This window comes from Chiloscyllium plagiosum, unplaced genomic scaffold (genome assembly GCF_037043375.1).
Source record: "Chiloscyllium plagiosum isolate Xiang-an unplaced genomic scaffold, Cpla_swu_hap1 HiC_scaffold_36, whole genome shotgun sequence".
Lineage (NCBI taxonomy): Eukaryota > Metazoa > Chordata > Chondrichthyes > Orectolobiformes > Hemiscylliidae > Chiloscyllium > Chiloscyllium plagiosum.
Window position 1 is genome coordinate 16,875,993 of NW_028270174.1, and position 25,465 is coordinate 16,901,457.

The window sequence follows — 25,465 nt, forward strand, 5'->3', positions numbered from 1 at the left end:
CAGCATCTGCAGCAGAATGTGGCCAAACTACAAGAGGAAATTAACACTCAAGAAACAGAGCAGAGGACTAAAATTTTGGAGATATTTCCAAAAGCAGATCATAACATCAAACAAGTTCACGGACTTGCAAATATATCCAAACATACAGCACTGAGGTGGTATTGGGAAAAGAGGCTGACCCTTAAACAGTTGCATGAATGATTTTCTAAAGTTAAATAACTTTCTACAAATTCTGCAATTATATAACTTCTTGTAAGTTCTGACCTAATCAATAATCAATAGGATCAGACTCAAAGCAATCTGTTTACCTGAGCAATAATTTGTTACGACTCTGCACAAAGACAAATTAGGTGACTAACAATTAAATACTCAGTATCTCAAAACAATTGATAGGGTCTGACACTATACACACTCATTATGTGATGCTTTCTCAACACTCTCTTCATGGTTGTGTAATTTGCTCCCAGCTGTTAGTTTATCTAGTCTCTCCATTGACCATAATCTTCATGAAATTTCTATGTGCTCCCAAATAGCAGCTATTATGTTTTATATTTGATTACTCTACTTTCAGACTTTCTTCATCTACCGATGTTCTCAGCCCTACAATCTCCTTTAATATCCAAGAGGACACTGTGCATCTTTTCTGGAAGAGGCTTGATTTCTTCTTTTATGTCAAAGACTTAATTACTTCCTCAATGATCTATAATGTCTTAATGCATGTGATTTGGACCCTTCTCCCATGTTGCAGGAAAGTATTTCTCCCATTTTTATAGGTCTGGATACAAGAAAATCCTCAACACTCCTAAGAAATCCGCTCACCTTTGTCTTGGTCCAATTTGTTCTTTAACTCTCTTCACTTTATAAATGTTTGTACTGTTTCTAGGATGGGTGCTCTTACACCTCAAGGACTGTGTCGGTTCAAGAAGGCAGCTCACCAATCCCTTCTCAGGGCAATTAGAGATGGGCAATAAGTGCTGGTCTGGTCAGTAACACCAAAATGCATGAACGAATAATAATTCAGAAAAACAGGAGGTCTTGTGGTCCAATGGTTAGTCCCAGTTTCTCAGACAGAAGGTTTAAGATCAAGTCTCACTTCAGGACTTGATGGCTAAGGAAGGTGCATTCATAAAGGGGGCAAACAGATTGAGAATTAATTTGAAAGTCCTTTGAAAACATGCCGATGGCAGGAGATAACCACAGGAGATATATCTAGTCGCCAATGTGATAGAAAGAAATTGGAGCCTCCTCCATCACTATCCATAGCTCCATGCTACAAAATACATGTAAAAGTATATGTTGCCCCAGACTCCTCAGATATTAGTTGGATCAGTTGACTCAATGACCAGAATGGTGCTAGCTATTGGGTTCAATCTTTGTTCCAGCTGAAGTGGATCCAAGAGGTACCCCCTTGCCCTAACTGTGTTGGAGTTCCTGGGGCATGGGTCAAGCCTACCTTTGGATTGAGAACTCAAAAGTCCCAACACCTCTCTGAACTTTCCTGTCCTGTCCCTTCTTATAATTATCACTACCATTCCCACATATCCTCACAGTGAAATTAAAACTCAATGTTCTATTTCCTACTTCCACCTATTCTGTCTCAGAATCTCAAAGTTGTCAAACTCTTGGCTTTCCCACCACTCTATTCCTCTTACAAATCAGTGTATCTTAATGCCCACGACTGACATCAGTTAACCACTGCCTTTTTGTTCATCTCATTTTCCCATTTTTTTTTCTTCAGTTGTCTCACAGTATGAATTTGAGGCATCTCTTTTCATTCTCTCCTTTGATATGGACATCGCCAACTGGCCAACATTTATTGCTTGTCCCTAGTTGCCCTCAAGAAGTAGGTTTCTGCGCAGGTAGCTTGATTGCCAGGAAGAGGCACAACATTGTAAATGTTTGCTTCTTTGAGGTTTTAAAGGTGAAAACTCTTAAAAGCAATGTACATATACGACTGAAGTGGGAGAACATTTGTGAAGGTATCACTGTCATTTTTTCTGCTTTTGGTCCAGAAATAAACAGTTTAATTATTTCAATTTCACAACTGACCTTGGTGGAATCTGAACCTTCAGGTGATTACAACTATGTGGTTATTATACTCATCACTCATGACAATGCAAGATATGAGCATTTGGTTACATTTGCCTCTGTGAGGGAGATCCAAATAAATTTAATTTGATAATGATTGCTAGTAGCTGACCATGTGTTAGTCGTGGTGCAATACACAATATTGACTACAATATATTGAAAAAATAAGCAGCTAAGTTTTTATTTTATTCAGCTCACCTTAGAAATGGCAGTCATTGTCATTGTGCACATTGTCATCCTGTCTCACGACATGATCCCAACATCTCTTTAGCTCAAGTTTAAAGGATGAACAATGAAGCTGGCATCTAAAATCAAGTGATAACTTGATTATATTTAGAGTCAAAGAGTCATATAGCAAGGAAACAGACCCTTTTATCCAAATGGTCCACATCGACCATCTTCCCAAACTAAATTAGCCCCACTTGCCTATATTTGGCCCATATCTCTCCAAACCTTTCCTATTCATGCACTTATCCAAATGTCTTTTAAATACTGTAACTATACCGGCATCCATCACTTCGCCTGGCAGTTCATACCACACACGAACCACTATCTGTGAAAACTAAGCTTGCCCCTGATGTCCTTCTTATGTCTTTCTCCCTTCAACTTGAAAATATGCCTCCTAGTTTTGAAGTCCCTCACCCTAGGGAAAAGACCCTTGCTATTCACCATATCTATGCCCCTCATTTTATAAACCTCTATAAGGTCACCCCTCAATCTCCTACATTCCAGTGAAAATGTCCCAACCTATCCAGCCTATTTTTATAACTTGAACCTTCCATTCCTGACAACACCCTGGTAAGTCTTTTCTGAACCCACCTCAATTTAATAACATCTTTCCTAAAGCGGGGCAACCAGAACTGCACACAGTACTCCAGAAAAGACCTCACCAACGTCCTGCACAACCTCAACATCACATCCCAACTCCTATTCACAAAGAACTGAGCACGGAAGACAAGCATACTAAACGTTTGCATTCAACTCTGAAAGCACAATGACAGTAATAGACAAGAATCCTACAAACAGAACCCCAAAAATTACAGGACAATGGAGCTAAATGCTGGAGAGTAATGGACCTTATAGAGTATTCTTCTGGAATATTTTCTCACAGAAATCAGTTGCTACGTTTTGAAGTTGCCAAAGTGGGATGAGGCTTGCAGATTATTTCCAAAAACTGATCTACCGTGTGCCAAGGAAAGGAAACTTATAGTTTGCTCACAGTCTGATCGTCTACTTTTTTATGCCAACTGATAATTTTTTTTTAACTTCGTACAATGCATGAATGAGAAATTATCAACACCTTTGAGTTACGTATTTCCTCACTGATATAAATTTTCTTATGACAGTCTTGCCTCTAAGTTTGAACATGGGATCATGTCCAAAGGTCTTACAAATGTTGCATAAATACAATGTTTCTTTCTTTTAAACTGATATGTTCAAGACTAGGGACATTGGTATTCAGCAATACGCATTAGACAGATAGTCGCAGTGTCCAGCATTTCCGAATCAGCTAGACAATAGGTTTATGCAGCTTTCTCCTCTCTGCCTTACTTGAAATATTATTCGCCCTTCCCTCTGAGAAGTTCATCCCATCATCACAAGTGCGATGTTTCTACTTACAATGCATTAATCATTGTGGACTCTACAAATAGCATTAGAAATTGACTATGTATTTAGCGACAGTGCCATGTCCATTGAAAGCTGACCAGAAAAATCAATAAACTAACTTAATTTAGGATTCTCAACACCCATTAATGATGATAGATTTTCATTCCACAGATAGGATTTCAAAACTAAAAGAACAATGTATTACCAAAGAGCATCTTACAATTGCCTCCCCCTCTAAACTGATCCATTTCAAAACTAGCCCAGCATCTAAAGAGGTAAGGACATTTAAGAATTTAAGTGTTGTACCAAGGTCCTTCTGTTGTCTCTCTTTCTGCCATCTGGTCATTTCAAATTGCCTCTGCTTTCCCCAGCCTTCCAGACTGCTTGTCTCCAGACACTGTACGCTCTATTCAATCCCACTTTCTGGTTGCCAGCCATTTCAACTCCCTCTTCCACTCCCCAAAGACAAGTCCATGCTGGACCTCCTTCACCATCAAAATATGGCCACACACAAACTGAAGGAAGAACGCTTCACCTTTCGCCTCAGAAGCTTAAAACCATAAGACCTTAACATAGAGTTTACCAGCTTCCAAATCTCCCTCACCCCCATACCTCATCCCAGATTCAGCCCTCTCTCTCCACCCTGCCCCGTTGACCTGACCGAACTTGTCAATCATCCATCCCATCTATCCGCTCCACCTTTCCCACTGACCAAACACAAACACCTCCTACCTGCATCCACCTGTTGCCATCCCACTTACCTTTCCCCCAGCCCCACCCCTCTATTTATTTTACAGTCCCCTTTCCCCTCCCCCAGTCCTGATGAAAGGTTCCGGCCGGAAATATTGACTTCCCTGCCCTTTGATGCTGCTTGACCTGCCGTGCCTTTTCCAGCTCCACACTTTATTATCCACAACTCTAATACAATTCCAGAACGAGAGAGAACTTACATCACAGAGTAGGCCATCCACCCCCCTGTGTCTGTGCCAGCCTTTCAGAATAAAAGTCTGGAACTAATCTCCATTAAAGTTCCACCGTTTTCTGCTTCAAGTATTTATTTATACTTCTTTGAGCTTGAATGGTTCCATGTAGCAAAAATGTTCCACAATTCCTTGTGTAAAGATTTTGTTTTAAACCCCCTCATCACAATAATACATTGAACTGAGGACCTCCTTATCACTGACTCCCCAACCAAATGAATTAGATAACACCTATATAGGACATCAAACTGAAAGGAATTATTGGAGCAAATATGTTTAACACAACTTCATCCCTCCTGCCATCTTAGCCATTACATTAACCCCATTCACACTGAAGTTTAATGAGAATCACACTGCTTTCTTACTCCCTTGCTTATATTTTTCATTTTTTGCCACCCTTAAAATCAATTGAAAAGTGATCTACAATATTTCTGTTGTGTATCTCTAACTGTATAACATGAAACCATAGGGTTTAGAGGCACAGTGATAGTATTCCTACCTCAGGCCAGAAGGTCCAGGTTCAAATATCAACAGCTCTGGAGGTGTGTGATAACATCCTGATCAGATTAAAAAGAATATATACACACACATTATGAAAAACCTTCTATCCATCTCCAAAGTGGAAGAAGTCAGCAAGAGAGTTCTTTTCTACTGTGTTCCTAAGCAAAATGGAAATGATCCAATTATTAGAATTGAACAAATTGAATGACTCAACAAAGAGTTAGCTGCATAAAATTTTTAACAGTCAGATAAATAAAATGGCTTTAGCTTAAGAGAGACTGTACTCTTAGCAATGCTTTCATTTTACAGTTTATATTTTCATAGACTCCACCTTATCATGTCATCTAAATAAATCGCAGCCTCAGATGGAATAACCTGCCTTGAACTGTAGGTAATCAAGTGGACAAAGAGTTACAGGATAAGATGCATCGATGGCTACAAACTGATGATACCTTTCCCACCAGCAGTCCCAAGGATGTGGCTAATAGTGACAATTGGGTTTATGCTCCATGTTGTTTGTTATGAGGGCAACAAGAGATAACCCATTGGATTGGGAAATGTGTAATCCCATTGGTTCTCTCACCTGAAGGACATTAGTGAACCAGTTCCAACAATCCATGGTCATTATCCAGTGTTACCCCCTCAACTGATCAGACTTTGCTGTCAATGGCATCAAAGTAGCACTTAATCCTGACTATGAAGAAGGCCTCAAAAATCCTATGAAAAATGCCCACAGATATCGATTGCTCTCTGACGTAGATTTCCCCTTTTCTTATGCTTAAGACATCTCATCCTCAAATTTCACCACCCCTCATTCTCTATATCATTCTCTTCAACTTTGGAAGATAGGATATATTAGAGGTGTGTTCTTATCACTTTTCATTGAGCAATGTAAAGGTGAAGTTAGATCATAAGACCATTAAGATATAGGATCAGAATCAGGCCATTTAGTCTATCAAGTCTGATCCACCATTTGATCATGACTGATATGTTTATCAACCCCATTTAGCTGCCTTCTCCCCATAATTTTGATCTCCTTTCCAATCAAGAACCCACCTCTGTTTTAAGTACACTCAATCGCTTGGCCTCCACAGCCTTCTATGGCATTAAGTTCCAATGATTCACCACCCTCTGGCTGAATCCTCAACTCGGTCTAAAGCGTTGTCCCATCACTCTGAGGCAGTGCCCTCGGGTCTTAGTCTCTCTTAGTCACTTCTGGGAACATCTTCTCCACTTCCAATCTATCCAGGTCTCTAAGTATTTTGTAAGTTTCAATGAGATCCCCCCTCACCCTTCTCAACTCCATCGAGCACAGACCCAGAGTCCCCAACCACCCCTCATATGACAGGCCCTTCATTCCCTGAGTGATGATACTATGGCTTTAAGAAATGTATTTTTTTTTAAAGAGAGGTTTTAAGGCAAAGGGTGGCAAGCAGTCTACTCAGAGACATTGGAGTAGACAATTTGTGAGACGTTGCCATTTTTTTTTAAAACTAGGAACAGTAGAAGTATTCTGAATGGGTGGGGCAAACTCCCACAGAACAGGATTTTCAAGTTTAGATTTTCAGCAGCAGTTGCTGGGGTCTTGAAGCCGGGTTTGGAAGCAGAGGTATTTCTCTCCCTGCTACTGTCTCTCTCAGAGTATTTTCTTGATGTTTTCCTCCTAGACTCAAGAATTGCCTGTGACACAATCTTTTTTTTCTGAACTTACCTTTTGCCAAGGGTGTGTTTATGGGATGTTACTATATTGGAACAGTTAATTAATAGTTAATAATCTATTATACTGTTAAGTTTTCCAGTAGAGTTGTTATTCCAATTTCTTCTTTCTTTTGTTGTATTTTAACTATAGTGTATGAATGAAGTGTGTTTTGCTTCAAATAGAGTCATAGAGATGTACAGCATGGAAACAGACCCTTCGGTCCAACTTGTCATCGCTGACCAGATATCCCAACCCAATCTAGTCCCACCTGCCAGCACCTGGTCCATATCCCTCCAAACCCTTCCTATGCATATACCCATTCAGATGCCTTTTAAATGTTGCAATTGTACCAGCCTCCACCACTTCCTCTGGCAGCTCATTCCATACACATACCACCCTCTGAGAGAAAAAGTTGCCCTTAAGTCTCTTTCACATCTTTCCCCTCTCACCCTAAACCTATGCCCTCTAGTTCTGGACTCCCCCACCTCAGGGAAAAGACTTTGTCTATTTATCCTATCCATGCCCCTCATAATTTTGTAAACCTCAACAAGGTCACCCCTCAGCCTCCGACGCTCCAGGGAAAATAGCCCCAGCCTGTTCAACTTCTCCCTGTAGCTCAAATCCTCCAACCCTTGTAAATCTTTTCTGAACCTTTTCAAGTTTCACAACATCTTTCCGATAGGAAGGAGACCAGAATTGCACGCAATATTTCAACAGTGGCCTAACCTATTACCTGTACAGCTGCAGCATGACTTCCCAACTCCTGTACTCAAAACTCTGATCAATAAAGGAAAGCATACCAAACGCCTTCTTCACTATCCTATCTGGTAGTTAGATCAATCGAACTGCATCCAGAACATGCCTGTCACTTGCCTTTAAAATAAAAAAAGTTAGGGTTTAAACTACCTTCTTAATATATTTTGAGAGGGTTTTGCCTAGTCCATAACACTCAACAACAGTCTTATAAGCCTCCTCTGGACCCCCTTCAATGCCAGCACATCCTTCCTTTGATATGAGGCCCAGAGTTGCCATAGTTGCAGAAGACCAAAGGACTATTCTGTCTTTAGAGGGTGAGCTTAACCTGAGGGTCACCACACCTCAGGCAGGGGGTTAGTTTGAGAAGGCAGAACCCATCATTGTAATTTCAACCAGTGCAGGAATTGAATCTGCACTGCTTGTGTTATTCTCCACCAGAAAACAGCTATCCAGCCAACTGAGCTAACCATTTGCCAAAAATGTAATCATGAAGGCACCAAAATCAGTGCAACTCTTTAGGAAAGTGTACCTAACACAGCTGTTGAAGATTGAACAACTGATTCAAATGCATATGATCTTCTTAGATTGAGAATATCCAATCAACATTACAGTTCATAAGGAAGGCACTCAGTCTATCAGCTAGCTTTTTTCATCTTTAGTCAATCAATTCAAATTTTTAGCCTTTTTTTACCATTAAACTGAACATTAATTCTCTTCCACTACATTATCAAGTATTTTATTAAAGATTCCTATGCAATCTGATACTATCACCATCTCAGCTGGTGGAGTTCGGAATTTACTAGTCAGTCATTGTGTTGTTACAACCAAGTCAGCAGATATGAGCTGCCTCCACTCTATGTCTTGCTCTCGATTATAGCATACTTTGAATTTAAAAGACAGGTGATATTGTGAACTCAATATATACTTCACTGTCAAAAACAGAGGTTTTTGGAAAAGCTCAGCAGGTCTGGTGCTATCTGTGAAGAGCAATCAAATTCTGTGGAAGGGTCATACGACCCAAAATGTTAACTCTGATTTTTCCACACAGATGCTGCCAGACCTGCTCAGCTTTTCTAGCAACTTCTGTTTTAGTTTCTGATTTACAGCATCCGCAGTTCTTTCAATTATTATATATTTCACTGTGTTTAGCTTGGTGTTAGAAATAAGCAAGCCAGGTTGCATAAGTTAACAAGTAAAGGTTTAGCCTTACATTTAAAACTCATTGAGGCAAAGAAATTGTCAACAGATTTAACTGTGCTAACATGTCCAAGCACCGACCAATGCAAAGTCAACACACCCCGAAGCTCACAAAAGTTACAGTGTGTCAAATCTGCTATATACATGTTAAAGATATGACAATACTGTGGGTTTAAGAAGTGTATTTTGTCCTGGTTTCTTTGGAAGAGAGTTTTAAGTAAGAAATATAGAGCTATTGAAAGCCCATAAAGTAAATAGATTCTGAGGCCGTGCGTTATCTTGTAAGTTGGAACAATGGAAGCAACCTGAATGAGTGGGTCAAGCTCCCACAGAACCAGGGTTTTTAGCTTTAGTCTTTCAGTAGCAGTTGCTGCTGGGGTCCTGAAGCTGGATGTGGAAGCTACTTTTCCTCTCTGGGTTGCAGCTGGGATTCTCTTCCTGGAGCTGCACATGAGATAATCTGTTTTATTAAATCTACCTTTACTGAACTTGCCATTGTCAAGGATGTGTTTGTGGGATGTTACTATCTTGGAACAGTTACTGTTTAGTAGTTAATAATCTATTACTCTCTTAAGTTTTCCAGTAGAGTTAAGTTATTCCAATTTCTTCTTTCTATTGTTGTATTTAACATAGTTTATAAATAAAATTTATTTTGCTTCAAATCTGGTAGATTTTCCAATCAAATCGCAACCAGAATGTAATAGCTGGCACTTACCTTTAAAATAAGAAAAAGTTAGGGTCCTGACTATCTTTTGAATATTTTGAGGGGGTTTGGTCTGGTTCATAACAAATAAGGGTGGGTCCTTGTGTTCTTCATCCACAATATTCAAGTACAGCTTTGAATTGTTGCCCTTGCAAAATATCAATTTCAAGAGCTAAATCAAAGATTTGCAGGTGAGCAATTCTGCTCGAAGTGTGATGTTATGTCCAGTGTGCTAGTTTGTCTGATGCAGGAAACTTGCCACCAAGATACATGCACACCAACTGGCCACCAAAAGACACGACTCATTATCACTAATTTCCACACATACAGACAAAGAAGGACACCACTTTGACTGAGAGAACACCTACATCCTCGGACAGGCGAAACAAAGACATGCATGAGAATTCTTAGAGGCATGGCATTCTGACCAGAACTCCATCAATAAACATATCAATTTCGACCATATCTACCTTCCCGTGAGAAAAAGAACCATAAGTGACATCACCCACCTTAAGAAACCAAAACCTATAAATAGAGCGGTGGGACATGTTACCCGCGCTTCACCAGAGACTCTCGATGATGATGTTACAAGTATGGTGACAAAACATCTGAAAACAAACCTTTAAGCTCAGCGAGCTAACTTACATACTTATCATCAACCTGAGCTAAAAATCTTCTCAAAAATCACTATTCTGAACCCCATTTGCATGATGCTGTTTTCAACAATTTCCCAAACAACTACAGAAGTTGCTGGAAAAGTTCAGTAGATCTGGCAGCATCTGTGAATAGAAATCAGAGTTAATGTTTTGGGTCCTAAGAATTTTGGGTCACCAGACCAGAAACGTTAACTCTGATTTCTCTTCACAGCAGCTACTAGACCTGCTGCGCTTTTCCAGCAATTTCTGTTTTTCGTTTCTGATTTACAGCATCTGCAGTACATTCAGTATTTATTCAAAGCAAATACCACTTTCTCTAAACTACTAATAGTTCTGATGAAGTGACACTGGACTCGAAACATTAATTCTGCTTTATGCTCATAAGTGCTGACAGATCTGCTGAATTTCTCCAGCAATTTATGTTTTTGGTTCAGATCTCCAGCATCCGCTGTTCCTTGTTTTAGTGACAGAGAGTGTAGATGTTTGTGGATGTGGTTCCAATTGAGTGGGCTACTTTGTTCTGGATGGTGTCAAGCTTCTCAAGTGTTGTTGGAGCTGCATCCATCTGGGCAATCTGAGTAAACTGCTTCTGGTGCTTTGCCAAAGCCTGCACCTTGCCCCTAACTGTTTCACAAACTTGCCCCATCTTTTTCTCTCTTTCCTCAGCTGCCTCCTCAATTCCAGTTTCGCGCCCAATTTGGATGGCTCTCCATTTTAAGACCAGGACCCAGAACCAAGCCTTGTCGGTCAGTACCGGTCTCCATCCTGACCTGAGTCCACCAACCACCACTCATTGTTTCCAGTCCTTCAGCCAGCTTCTTATCCATTCCAAAAGTGCCTTTGAATTCCTGCAGCTCTCAGTTTAGTGAGTCACCTTTCATGCTAAATTTGAGAAGAGATACTCTGTGTCAGAGCGTGACCATAGTTCACTGGAGCTGTCACTTCTTGAGAGTCTCTGAGGAGTCATAGAGATGTACAGCACAGAAACAGACCCTTCGGTCCAACTCGTCTATGCTGACCAGATATCCCAACCTAATCGAGTCCCATTTGCCAGCACTTGGCCCCCATCCCTCCAAACCCTTCCTATTATTATACCCATCCAGATGCCTTTTAAATGCTGTAATTGTACCAGCTTCCACCACTTCCTCTGGCAGGTCATTCCATTCATGCATCACCCTCTGCATGAAAAAGTTGCCCCTTAGGTCCCTTTCATATCTTTCCCCTCTCACCCTAAACCTATGCCCTCTAGTCCTGGACTCTCCCAAACCGGGGAAAAGACCTTGTCTATTTGCCCTATCCATGCCCCTCATAATTTTGTAAACCTCTATAAGGTCACCCCTCAGCCTCCGACCCACCGGGGAAAAGAGCCCCAGCCTGTTCAGCCTCTCCCTATTGCTCAAATCCTCCAAACCTGGCAACATCCTTGGAAATCTTTTCTGAACCCTTTCAAGTTTCACAACATCCTTCCGATAGGAGGGAGACTTAATATTGGGACCCACGCTGACAACAGAACTGAATGTGCCCACTGTACCCAAACCCTAAGCTCTGGAATTCATTCCTAATGATTTTCCTTGATTTGGAGATGCTGGTGTTGGACTGGGGTGTACAAAGTTAAAAATCACACAACACCAGGTTATAGTCCAACAGGTTTAATTGGAAGCACACTCGCTTTCGGAGCGACGCTCCTTCATCAGGTGATAGTGGAGGGCTCGATCGTAACACAGAATTTATAGCAAAAATTTACAGTCTGATGTAACTGAAATTATACATTGAAAAATTGATTGTCTGTTAAGCCTTTCATCTGTTAGAATACAGTGATGGTTTCACTTCTTTCATGTGTAAATCACAAAACCCTTTTTTTTAAAGTTGCATTCTCGGGTTAGCTGTTAACAATGGTGATAGCTAGACAATATGTTGAAGGTGTTAGCCCCCTGTGTTCTCTGTCTATGCCATGATGTTTAGATTGATTCTAATCTAAAAAGTGAGTTAACAGAGTTTTACATAAATTCATGCAGTTTTTGAGCTCAGAGTTCTACAAGTACAAATTCACCCCACAAAATATATGCATGCATGTGGGTCTGTGTGCGTGTGTCTGTCTGGGGTGGGGGTTGTGAGTGTGAGAAAGTGTGTGTGTGTGTGTGTGTGTAGTGAGTGCAGAGTGATTTTCCTCGAGGAGCACAGAGTCTCTCTGCTCACTTCAGCCAGGTTATGCCATTGCACAGGGTGGGTGTACACGTAGTAACTGCATAAATGCTTTGCACTGGTGCCAAACACCAAAAATGTGATGCATTACAGGTGAATGTCACTTTCAAAATTCGGAAAAATGATTTTTTTTCACAGGCGTTTTCCAGCTTTCAAGATCACCATGAAACCTCTGGCAGGCTCAAACTGAATCCTCTCTCTATACTTTATTGCTGGAACAGCACAGCAGGTCAGGCAGCATCCAGGGAACAGGAGATTCGACGTTTCGGGCACAGGCCCTTCTTCAGAAATGACAGTCATTCGTGAAGAAGGGCCTGTGCCCGAAACGTCGAATCTCCTGTTCCCTGGATGCTGCCTGACCTGCTGTGCTGTTCCAGCAATAAAGTTTCAACTTTGATCTCCAGCATCTGCAGACCTCACTTTCTCCTCCTCTCTCTATACACTGATCAAGCACACCCTCTGCTGGCCTTTATTGATTAAAACAGCTACACGTTGCTGAGGCATTCCCTACAGCTTAAATTAATTATAGAGTCATAGGGACGTACAGCACAGAAACAGACCCCTCGATCCAACCTGTCCATGCTGACCAGATATCCCAATCCAATCCAGTCCCACTTACCAGCACCTGGCCCATATCCCTCCAAACCCTTCCTATTCATATACCCATCCAAATGCCTTTTAAATGTTGCAATTGTCCTAGTCTCCACCATATGGATCCTAAGATGCTAATTACAAAGCAAATTGTATTTACATAGCATCTTTAACAGAGTAAAATACCCTTTGCAGGAGTGTTGTCACAGACGATTTGACACAAAGTCATTGAGGAAGAAAGATGATCACAATCTAAATCAAATAAATAAGTTTTACTGAGTGTCTAGAAAGAGTGGGGTGGAGAGGTTTGAGGAGGAAATTCCAGACCTTAGGTGCTATGCAGCTGAACATGTGGTGACCAACCACGAATCAAAATCAAGAGTACACAAAAGATCACTAGAGACGTACAGGAATATCAGAGCTTTATAAGGCTTGAGGAGTTTAAGGTGAGGGATACATTTGAATCAAGGATGAAAATTTTAGAATTACGGTCTTATTGAACAGGGAAACAACGTAGGCTGTCAAATACAAGATGGACTTAGTGTAATTTCCAAAGCTGTGGAAAGGTTTCAAGCATTTTTTTTAAATGTTGCATCAACATGAGGCACATATGTCATGTATCAATATGAATGTCTTTACAGTACTTTGTTTCTAGCCTGGTCTGTTCTTAGTGAAGATTTTGTTCAAATGTTGGAAGCTGAAATAAAACATAAACCCTTTATGAAATCATGGATTGCAAAATGCTCAGGAATGACATTCACCACATTACTCTAGGAACAGGTCACTACTTCACTAAAGAGCAAACATGCCAAATTGTTACAAAAGAAATCGTCTCTTTGCTGTCTTCTTGTATCTTCATTATTGGAAATGTCCAGTTTGTCATAAATAGTGTCAAATAATCTCTCATCCAGATCTCTCATGTCTAAGTATGAAAAACTGAGAGAAGGAAAGAGGAAGAGAGAAAGAAGGAAGAAATAGAAAGTCCAAAAGAGGTACAGACGATAGGAAACTGAGAGAAAGTTAAGTTGGCAATGAAAGAGAGAAAATGACAGAGAAGAGAATACACAGGAAGGGAATCAAACACTGTAAAGAAGAGGGACAGAGAGAGACAGAAGAATAAACAAACATGCAGACCAAGAGACCAGAACAAAGAGAAAGTAAAAGAGGAAGAAATTTGGATATATAGGGATACATATTAAAAGAGGCAGAGTGCAAACAAGAGGGATAAAGACACAACAAAAGAGAAAGGGAGCAAATTGTATTTTAGAAAACATGAGACAGTTGTGAGGGAAAAGTAGTATTAAAGGAGGAAGTTATTGATAGAACAAAAGGACAGAAAGGACAAGGTTGGCCATTTAAATAAAAAGATACAGCAACTTGTATTTCTATGCCTTTAATGCTGCTGATCCAGGTGCAGCAACAAAACCAAAAGCCCCATTTTCTCAATGTATGCACTTTAGTGAATATTGAGCAGCATGCAAGGGGTTTGACTTTGTGTAAATGAGACTGCAGTTCTGCATCCCAGAATACTGACTGTGTGACTGATGTGTAAGCCTAACAAAGAGCACGGGTGAGTGCCATACTTGCACAAAGCATTTATTACTGATGTTAGTAACAACCTAATCTCCTGTGTTTCGAATAAATTTGGAGAATTAAGAGGTAAATATTATCCATTTTCACAATCTATAATTTCATGGCTACATTACAAAACCCTGTGCAACATTCTGTGCCTCATTAGTGTGCTTTCAAATGCAAGAGCAAATTTGTCACAATTCTTCCCCACCCCAACTCTCCTTTCTAATAATGCAGATGATAGAGTTGCCTGCTTGTAATAAGGTGGCTCACATTAATCATCATGAAGTGTCACTTACATGAGCAGGTTCCTGTTTGTCATAAATATTTTGTGCATGTACAGCATCCAACTTTGCTCCTCAATTAGTTTCCAATTAGTCATGCATGAACTCTTTTTTTATTTCCCATTATTGAGGATAAGATTATGCATTTTCCATTTCCTCTTATTCCCACTCACCCATCCTAGAGTAGACCTCGAATTCACGCTCCAGCCATGTGCACTGAGACTTATAGAACCCATAATCTCCATTACAAATGTAACAAGGGCAGAAAACAGCATGTCATGACACTTGAGTTTGTCTGGAGAAAGTTGTTCCTAATCAGCATTTCTTTTGTTGCTTACATAACACAGACTTATGATACTTTTGTATTCCTTTGAATTTCAGTCTTGTGTAAATTACAATTCTGATCAAATCATCTCTGTGATAAATCTAATATCCAGAGCCAACAAGCCAGAAGGTGAACAAAACTGGGGCACTAGCACATTCTGTTTCATCAATCGGATCATAAGATAGAAGAGATCTCTGTTGTTCTTAATTGGTGAACATATTAATTGTCTAAGCCTGTGCTATTCCACTCTAATGGTCAAGTGGAGTATTGTGTGCTCTTCTGGTTACCTCACTACAGGAAGGATGTGATAGGTCTTGAAGGGGTTCACCAGGACGTTACCTGTGATGGAGAAATTGAGCTGTAAGGAGAGCGCTATAAGGAATCTCCTCCAGTTTCTACAACATGGAAACAAAAGTTGCTAGATAAGCTCAGCAGGTCTGGCAGCCTCTGTCAAGAGAAATCAGAGTTAGTGTTTCAGGGCCAGTGACCCTTCCTCAGAACCTTGTTTCTTATGGAATCAAAATGGCATTGATAGTTGTTGAGACTTTTCTGGAGGTGGAAGATTTACCCCTGAGTGATTTGCAAAAGAAAAAAATCAATAAGTTATTAGAATTGGTGGACAAGTTTGAAGTTAGAATTAAAATAAAGGGTTCAGAGTGCAGACATAACTGAGGTAATAGCATAATATTTGACACCAGGGTGGCACGGTGGTTCAGTCGTTAGCACTGCTGCCTCACAGTGCCAGGGACCTGGGTTTGATTCCTGCCTTGGGCAACTGTCTGTGTGGAGTTTGCATGGGTTTCCTCCAGGTGCTCCGATTTCCTCACACAATCCAAAGATGTGCAGGCTAGGTGAATTGGCCATGATAAATTGCCCGTAGTGTTAGGGGAATGGGTCTGTGTGGGTTACTCTTCGGAGGGTCAGTGTGGACTTGTTGGGCAGATCTGAATGGAAAATGCCTCAGAAATTCAGCAAGTCTGGCTCTATCTGTAAAGAGGAAGACCCAGAGTTAATGTTTTGAGTCCAATGCAACTCTTCATCGCTATGGGAATGTCATACCTTTTCTCAGCATTTGAGATTAAATGCCCCTGGTATCCCTCAGTATCACTACAGGATTCATCACCTCACCCTGTGTAATTGTGAAATCCCAGTAACTCTCAGAGTTTGTTTTATCTGATCCACAATCTCTAGAGTACTTCTACAGGTATTATGAGAGTCATGGATAGGATAAATAGACAAAGTCTTTTCCCTGGGGTGGGGGAGTCCAGAACTAGATGGCATAGGTTTAGGGTGATGGGGAAAGCTATAAAAGAGGCATAAGGGGCAACTTTTTCACGCAGAGGGTGCTACGTGTATGGAATAAGCTGCCAGAGGAAGTGGTGGAAGCAGGTACAATTGCAACATTTAAAAGGCATCTGGATGGGTATATGAATAGGAAGTTTGGAGGGATATGGGCTTGGTGCTGGCAGGTGGGACTAGATTAGGTTGGGATATCTGGTCGGCATGAACAAGTTGAACTGAAGGGCCTGTTTCCATGCTGTACATCTCTATGACTCTATGAGGTATCTGCAGGCACAGTCAGAGCCATAGCTTGGTCAGCTATGCTCTCTGACTGACTCCCATTCTCTGCGTGTGCTGTATGTGCCACGGTAAATCCCACAGCCTCCAATGTTGATCCAGACATGCCCTACCTTTCAGCAGTAAAAATACAAGGTTTCTTGGCCTCACTTTCCATCTCAGCGACATCCTTTCTATCTTGAGGAGTGCTCCCCAGCATTTTTTTCTCTCCCATGAGTGCTCAGTTGCCAATCAATCTTGCCACCTCGATTGTCACCAGTTGGTTCGGGCTGATTATGGAAGGGGTTCTTCGGGAATAGTGCCTTCTGGATCAACTTTTAATCATCAGTGGTCTCTCTGGCCCTTGTGACTCTCTCTTCCTCAAAGTGCATTCTTATTAGGAAGGGAATGAAGTTTTTAAACTCAAGCTGAATTATTTCATGGAGATTATCCTGAGTGGCTTCTGGTTTAAGTTTCCCTACACCCCACTAATTAAAAAAAGGCTGCTTAAGCCTTTTAAATTCCAGTTACACCAGTTTCCTAAGGATATGGAATTTTTGACAGTATGCCTCTGGCACTAACTGATATGCACTTAAAAGACATAGAACACAGAACAGTACAGCACAGTACAGGCCCTTCATCCCTCAATGTTGTGCCGGCCTTCTATCCTATTCTAAAATCAAAGTAACCTACATACCCTTCATTGTACTAACTTCCATGTGCTTATCAAAGGGTCGCTAAAATGTCCCTAACATATCTGAGAGGAGAAAGTGAGGACTGCAGATGCTGGAGATCAGAGCTGAAAATGTGTTGCTGGAAAAGCGCAGCAGGTCAGGCAGCATCCAAGGAACAGGAGAATCGACGTTTCGGGCATAAGCCCTTCTCCTGTTCCTTGGATGCTGCCTGGCCTACTGCGCTTTTCCAGCAACACATTTTCAGCCCTATCATATCTGACTCTACTACTATTGCTGGCAGTGCATTCCATGCACCCACCACTCTCTCAATAAAGAACCTATCTCTGACATCGCCCCTAAACCTTCCTCCAATTATCATGAAAATATGCCCCCTTGTGATAGACATTTCCACCATGTGAAAAAGTCTCTGGCTATCCACTCTATCTATGCCTCTCAACATCTCTTTTAATGCCTAGTAATCAGTGGCACTTTACTTGGGCAAGACAGAATACATTTCACAAGCTTTCCCTGAAGCTTACTCTGTCATTATAAGGATCAATGTTGGACTGTCCACTTTAATTGCTGTGTTGTGTGCTTGAAAGAGATAAAGAAGGCTTCCACTTTTGCTTCAGCAACCATAGAGATTAAATGAGAAAACTAAGTTGCCTCTGCCTCTAAGTCTGTCAATATCTATGGACCATTTGTGAAGAATAGTCAGTGGATTCTTGGTGTTGCACGAATTTGAAGTCCTTTTGTTGTGTTTTCTTTTGATGGCGTTTGTTTGGCTGCACTCGGAGTAAGAAAGTCCTCTTCTTGTCCTGTTTCATTCTGACTGACTGGGTAGCTCGTAAGTTGGCTTCTAACTCTTAGTGTGAGAGAGTACAAAGTTAAAAATCACACAACACCAGGTTATAGTCCAACAGGTTTAATTGGAAGCACACTAGCTTTCGGAGCGACGCTCCTTCATCAGGTGATTGTGTGATGAAGGAGCGTCGCTCCGAAAGCTAGTGTGCTTCCAATTAAACCTGTTGGACTATAACCTGGTGTTGTGTGATTTTTAACTTTGTACACCCCAATCCAACACTGGCATCTCCAAATTGTGAGAGTGTAGTTCACCTGCAATACTGTGACAGCTAACATAAAAACTAGGAGGAGGAATAGGCAATTCATTCCCTCGAGCCTGCTCTGCCATTCAATACGATAATGGCCAATCTCATCTCGGCCTCAACTCCACTTTTTGGCCCACTCTCCATAACCAATCCAACCCATTATAAATTTAAAATGTCTACCTCCTCCTGAAATGTACTCAATGTCCTAGCATCCACCACACTCTACAGTAGTGAATTCCACACATTCATGATCCTTTGGGTGAAGTCATTTCTCTTCATCTTTGTTTTAAATCTGACCTCTTGTTCTAGATTGCCCCAAAAAGGAAACATCTTCTCTATGCCTATTTTGTCAATTCCCTTTAGCATCATCTATATCTCAGTCAGATCTCCTCTCATTCTTGTAAACTCCAGAGAGTATTGGCCTAAGCTGCTCAATTTCTCTTTGTAAGACAAACCCTTCACCTCTGGAATCAATCGACTGAATCTCCTCTGAACTGTCTTCAGTGCAACTACATTCCCTTTTAAGTAAGGGGATCATAACTGTCTACAATACTGCAGGTACAGTCTGACTAATGTCTTGTACAGTTAAGCAATGCTCCCTATATTTATACTCTGTTCCTTTAGCAATAAATACCAAGATTGCATTTGCTTTCCTTATTATCTGCATACTATCTTTCTGTGATTCGTGCGCTAATGGGTGGCTCTTCAATGTGAATTTCACAGCACACTAGCACTCAAACTAATCTAGTATGCACAAATATCTCAGTTCATGAGTATAGCTTCTTCCACTAGCACACACAGGCAGGGTTGAATTGACTTTCAATTCCTGTTCTTGTGTACTCATGAAAGGGAAGACACAAAACATGTCTCTTGTCCAGACTGCTGTCTGTTTACAATGTGAGATAACACCAAGGAGCTTACAATTTGATAGTTCTGCTTTTTCTCCCTTTGAAGTTTCCTTGACACCTTGTGACTTTGCATAGTCTCTCGCTCTCTCTCCAGATAGCGACTGAAATTGGGTCCATAATAATTTCAGTTGTATCAGTCTATGTTTGAATTATAATTTGATTTGTCGATAGGTAGTCTGGGTTTATGATCTGACATCATAACAGAGACCCTTATCGAAAATGAAAATAGGACAGTAGTATACCCAAACTATTATGGATATTTGTTGTGGTATTTTCTTAATTCCCAGAGGCAATAACCTTCAGAATAATTACTGCTAAGATAGTGATAGAAAAGCTAACCAAGTTCTTCACTTGATTCAGATTACCTATAGAAATCTAGTCAGATCAAGGATTCAATTTTATGCTCAAACATTTGCAGGAAGTTATGAATATATTCTGGATATAATGCATAACCTTTCCATACACAAGGAGCTTTAGAAAGACGCCATCAAACCTACAAAAAGATTACCAGCTCCGAAAGCTAGTGCTTCCAATTAAATCTGTTGGACTCTAACCTGGTCTGTGATATTTAGCTTTGTATACCCCAGTCCAAAACCGGCATCTCCAAATCATGATTACCAGGTTAAATTGTCATGAAATTACCGTGATTAGGACAATGAATTGGAATTTCTTTTGTTTTCCACTTGAGGATCATCTAACAAGTCTGCTGGTTTTAGTACATTTGTATTAGTGCATGGGCGTGAGATAACTGATTCTCTAAAATTCATCAGACAAATGAAGTGAACAACCATGAGTAAATGAACCAATAATTAGGTCAAATCGTGAACAATTCAACAAGGGATGTTTGTATTTCTGTCTTCAAAAAATAAATCATTTAAATGATGTTCAGATGTCCTTATACTATAGTCAAAAACATTGGTAAAGTACATTGGTTCAGTTGTGTCATAGCTATATGTCAAAGCAATATCATAGCGTAAAAGTAATCAATTGCAATATGGGCGATTAAGGTGGTGGTTAATAGGTGAAAAAAAACCTGCACAAAAAATACCATGATGATTTGATTAAATAACTTTCAATTACATATATAAAATCTCTTCTGGATAAAAAGAAAAAGAGCAAATGAATACCAACACTATAAGGATTATAAGCTAGCAAAGGCATGTCAGGTCGTAAGGACGGTAGAGTATACAAGAGATAGTGAGAATAAGGCAGAACAATGCCGAGACAATTCCTAAAATGAACTATTTTCTATCTGGTTTGCTAACACAGAAACTACAAAGGACGTTAGACACCATGTAGAGCTAGAACAATGAGAAAGACTTAACAAGGTTGTTCAGAACATTTATTGTACAAAGCTTTGGCACTATCATTGCCCCACTGAATGATTTACTGTAAAGAGAGCTAAGGTAGTCTTGTTACATAAGATACAAGTGGCTTTTGAGGCTGAAAGCAATTTTGATCAATGAACTAGCGTTGGCTGCTCCTAATTTCACTAAAAACGTCAGGTTGCAATTGATACCAGTGATTTGGGAATAGGTGAAGTCCTATTATAAGAGGAGCTGGGTTTAGAGAAGCCAATGGAACACGTTCCCAAAAGTTAAATCCACATCAATGGAGATACTCTACAGCAGAAAAAAAAACTAGGATTACTACTGGCCTTCAAACATTTTAAGGTAAATGTTCATCATGGCTACAGGGAAACACTGGTAATCATGGTCTGTTAGCATTTATGGAAAATTTCAAGAAACAAAATGTCAGACTGTTTCAATGAAGTTTGTTATTACAGCCTTATCATTTAAAGTCATTTCAACTGCAGAGAGAAATAACGCAATTTCCAATGTTCTTGTCAAGAATGCAACTTTATTCAAATTATCTAAGTAACAAGAAGGTACCTGTATAACTGTACAAGATGCAGGAAAAAAAGTGTGAGAATATGTGTAAATCTATCTTAATTTTTTGTACAATTTATTCTTTTCTACACTTCGTAATGAAACACATTTAAAAATTACTTTTCACTTTTCAAGAGTGGAAGTGTTATGGATGCTTCATTTTTGTGGACTTTATCAGTACTTGGATTTTTAAAAGAGGTCAATAAAAGTTATTTTTTTTCCAAAAAATATCTCCTGAAAGCCACTACTTGTTTACTGCAAACCTTCTGCCTGTGTTTACAACTGTTATGTTATAGAGTCTGCTTTGGGGATTAAATAGATTTTTTTTGTTGGTCGCCAGCCTATATAGGGAAGAAAAAAAAATTAGCCCAGCTCTCATGTTTCTGAAGTAACATTTTATTGTGGATTGATTGTGGTACGTGGAACCCTGATCCTGTCTTAACACTGATTTTGCACCTGAACTGTGATACTGTGTTTTCTGACCAAGCTGCATTGGCAATGAAACCAGAGACAATGGCTGGGGTTCGGTGACCTCTGTATACCAGAATGTCAGTCCAACATTATCCTTTTTTGTTGCCCTAAAGAACTAAGACTTATTGGCCAAAGCTCCTTTGTTTCCCCAAAATGCCATCTCTGCAGAGCAATCCGATTCTTTTCCCTTTACCCAGCATATACATAAGCATTTGCCTGTATATGCGTTTCATCATTTGAGAGGTGAATACTTATATTTTCTTTTGCAAACTAAGTGTGGTAACCAGAGTAGCAACATCCTTAATAAGCTTGTCTATAAAAATCAATAATATTGTGTTGATTAAGGAAGCCAGCTTGATTTTATTTTAAGTCTAATGTAGAGAAAGCACACGACTCATCATTTAGGAAAGCAGGAAACAATTAAACTTATGTTTGATGTAGCAGGACCAGAGAAAAACATTGCACTCTTTCTATCTCAAAAATAACAGATTATAATGAGAATTAGTGACTGCTAGATAATGGACAGTTACAACAGTACTTTCTGAAACCAACCAGGGAATAAGCTATTTGAGACTTTGTAGTATATAAGATAGAATTAATTAATGACTTCATTGTAAAGGATCTACTAAGTAAGAATAATCATAATATGATAGATCAAAAGGGCTAACATATTAGCAAAACTCACAGGACTAAAGGTTGATAAATCTCTAGGACTTGTTGACCAGCATCTTAAAGTAGTTACAGAGAAAGTGATTGCATTGCTTGTAATCTTCCAAAATTCCATAGATTCTGGAAAGGTCCCAGTGGATTGGAAAACTGCAAACACAAGGAATTATCTTCAGAAAGGAGGGTCAAAGGAGGGCTCAGACCATAGCTTTTCCTTATACCTTTGTTACGACATGGGGTAAACCCTCCTGCTAATTTAATCTAGACACACAGAAAAACTCACCTCACCTCGTAATCTGTACGAATGAGTGACAAGGAACTACCAAATCCCAGTATTTAAAGAAAAAAATTAACAATGTATTCTTTGACTCCAAGAAAAAACATCAGACAACAACTATCTACGCCGTAAACCTCCTTTGTCTGATCAATTTATCTACCTCCCACACCACAACACTATACTGATCTGACAAACCCACACCCCCACCCCAACCCCAACCCCAACCCCAACCCCACCCCAACCCCCCAATTAAGTTTTACAAAATATTTCAAATTTCAAAACCAGGCAGCTGTGTATCTCCTCTGTAGAGGAGTCTTTTCTGAGTCTCTTCTGTGGTCTTCTACTGCACAGATTTCATATGAACAGGCACATTTCACAAAGGGATTCTGCAGGCAGTCTGTGTTTGTTGGTGCTCTTTGCCGCTGTGGCTAACTGTTCAAAATGCCCGATTTGTATACCCCAAAACATCAGATTGTCTCATTTTGATGTAATCAAAACAATAAAATTCAAATTTGATTGGATTTTGGTATCTTGGGGCATAATTTAAACTGATTGGCTAAATTTGAATTTGTTGCGTACCATAATAACTCAGCTCAGCTATTTGTTTCACAGCCAAATGTTACATTTTTTAATTTTTCAGCACACCTCTGTGCTTGTTAATTCATTGTCAGGTTTCTCTCTCACTTAAAGGTACAATAAACCTACAACTTCATAATACCTTTCATTTTTCTTCTATTCCCTCCACCCTGCCTCCTCACCAACCTACACCTTCCAACCTGCCTTGCCATCTCCCTGAATACTCCTCAAACCCTCCTACTTCCCTGCTTTTTCACTACCCTACACTTTCCATACTGCCTGGCCACCTCCACCCTGCCCCCTGGAGACACCTCATTCTCTTCCAGTTCTTTGACCCTTCACTATGCTAGACCTTCCACCCTGCCCTGCTCACTCATTATCCTGCTCCCTACTCCATGTCTGCACCTTGTCCTGCAACCCCCATCCTGCCCCCTCTCTGCTCTGCATCCTTCCTCACCATCCTGCACCTTTCTGACTACCTGCACCCTTCCTCACCACCCTGCATCCTCCTGCCTCCCCGAACCCTCCCTCCCTGCACTGCCCTGCCTCCCTGAACCCTCCTGCTTCCGGGAACCCTCCCTCGCCTTCCTGCACCCCGAACCCTCCCCAGGACCCTCCTGTCTTCCCGAACCCTCCCTCTCTTCCCTGGACCCTTCCTACTTTCTTTCTTTCCTCCCTCCCTCTCTCTCTCTCTCTGCACCCTCTTCACTGCCCTGCAGACTCCTCCCTCCCTACATCCAGCGTCCTGCTCACTCCATTCCCCGCCGCCGGATTGTTACTTAGCAACAGTTTCAAACCAAAAGTAACAATCCGGGTAAATTCTCGCGCGTGCGGAGCCTGGGGGGAGGCGGGGCCAGGCCTGGCGGGATTTGGCCGGGGAGTTCTCGCGAGAGCCGGGCGGCGGCGGCGGCGGAGGAGGAGGCGGTTGAGCGGAAGATCGGAGCCGGCTGAGGGGGGAGTGAAGAAAAGCCGGAGGAGTAAGGGAGGGGAAGCGGCGTGAGGGTGGAGGGGGTCGGCTCCGGTGAGGCGTTATCAATTCATTCCGCGGGGGGGGGGAAAAGGGAAACATGTCGGAGACCGAGGAGAGGCCGAGCGCCAACTTGAACCTGAACCCGGCCGAGGGGCAGACGGACGAGGCGAGCGCGAAGCCGGGGGCGATGGCGGCCGAACCCCAGATGCAGGCTCCGGGCCCGGGACAGGTGAGTGAGGAGAGAGAGAGACACACACACACAGAGCGGTTTACCCCACCGCGAGGGCGGCCGGTTACCCGCCTCGTGTTCGGCTTCATCAACTCCCCGTCGTGTAAACAACCTCGCTCCGTCCCGGTTCACCGCCGTGCTCCTATCTGACCCCGGTAACGGGTGGTGATGGCGAGTATGTGGTATCTCCTTCCCCCCCGGTCGCCGGTAACTTCGGTGGGAGGGGGATGGAGCAGACTCTGGCCGGCGCTGACGGCACCCGCGCATGCTCAGTCCGCCTCACTATCCCCTCTCTCTCTCTCTTTGTCTGATTCTCTTCCCCCACCTTTTCCAGATACTCTCGGGAGGAAACCCCCCACTCCAGCATCCTCGACTCGAACACACAGGAGAAACTCTTGAGGGTCTCTGGAAACGCGGGTGGTGTGGGGTTGGGAGGAAAGGATCAGTGAATCTTAATGGTCCTCCTCCATTCATTCGCTTCACTTCCTCTCAAGCATACACCCTCCAGGCACCCCTACCCCGCGCTGACATCTTCCACCCAACCCAACGCATACCCTCCCCCAACACACACTCCAACCCCCCCCCCCCCCCCCGTGTCCTGTTTAACCCTACACTCTCACACACCTCGTCCAAACCCCATCTTTGTTTAACCCCTGTTTTTCTCTCTTTTTCAGACATGCCCTTTGCACCTATCCCACTGTCCTTTCACATGCGTTTGTCAGCATAATCCTTTCTGTCCCTCGTTGGCCTTATCCAGTATTAGCCCACCCTCAAACCTCCACCTCCCATGAAAGACATGATGTGGAGGTGCCGGTGTTGGATTGGAGTGGATAAAGTTAAAAATCGCACAACGCCAGGTTATTGTAGTTGATGAAGGAGCAGTGCTCCGAAAGCAAGTATTTCCAAATAAACCTGTTGGATTATAACCTGGTGCTGTCCCATTAAAGAGACGTTGGTGCCTCGGCCAGTCTAAAATT

General features: G+C 41.5%; 1 protein-coding gene and 1 long non-coding RNA gene across 2 annotated transcripts in view; one reads left to right on the forward strand and one right to left on the reverse strand.

Annotated features, from left to right (window-relative positions):
- Positions 1-13,407: 13,407 nt before the first annotated feature.
- Positions 13,408-22,804, reverse strand: LOC148139905 (uncharacterized). Its single transcript, XR_015753228.1, has 3 exons — positions 22,456-22,804; positions 15,502-15,609; positions 13,408-13,678 (listed from the first exon to the last, which is right to left on the reverse strand). It is a non-coding gene; the product is annotated as an uncharacterized LOC148139905 (long non-coding RNA).
- A 1,529-nt stretch (positions 22,805-24,333) lies between these two features.
- The window catches only part of smarca5 (SNF2 related chromatin remodeling ATPase 5), a 32,439-nt gene continuing 31,307 nt past the window's right edge, over positions 24,334-25,465 (forward strand). Inside the window, exon 1 of the mRNA XM_043674301.2 lies at positions 24,334-24,488. Within this exon, the coding sequence (XP_043530236.1) occupies positions 24,357-24,488 (132 nt within the window). The 5' untranslated portion in view covers positions 24,334-24,356. The remainder of the gene's footprint in view (positions 24,489-25,465) is intronic.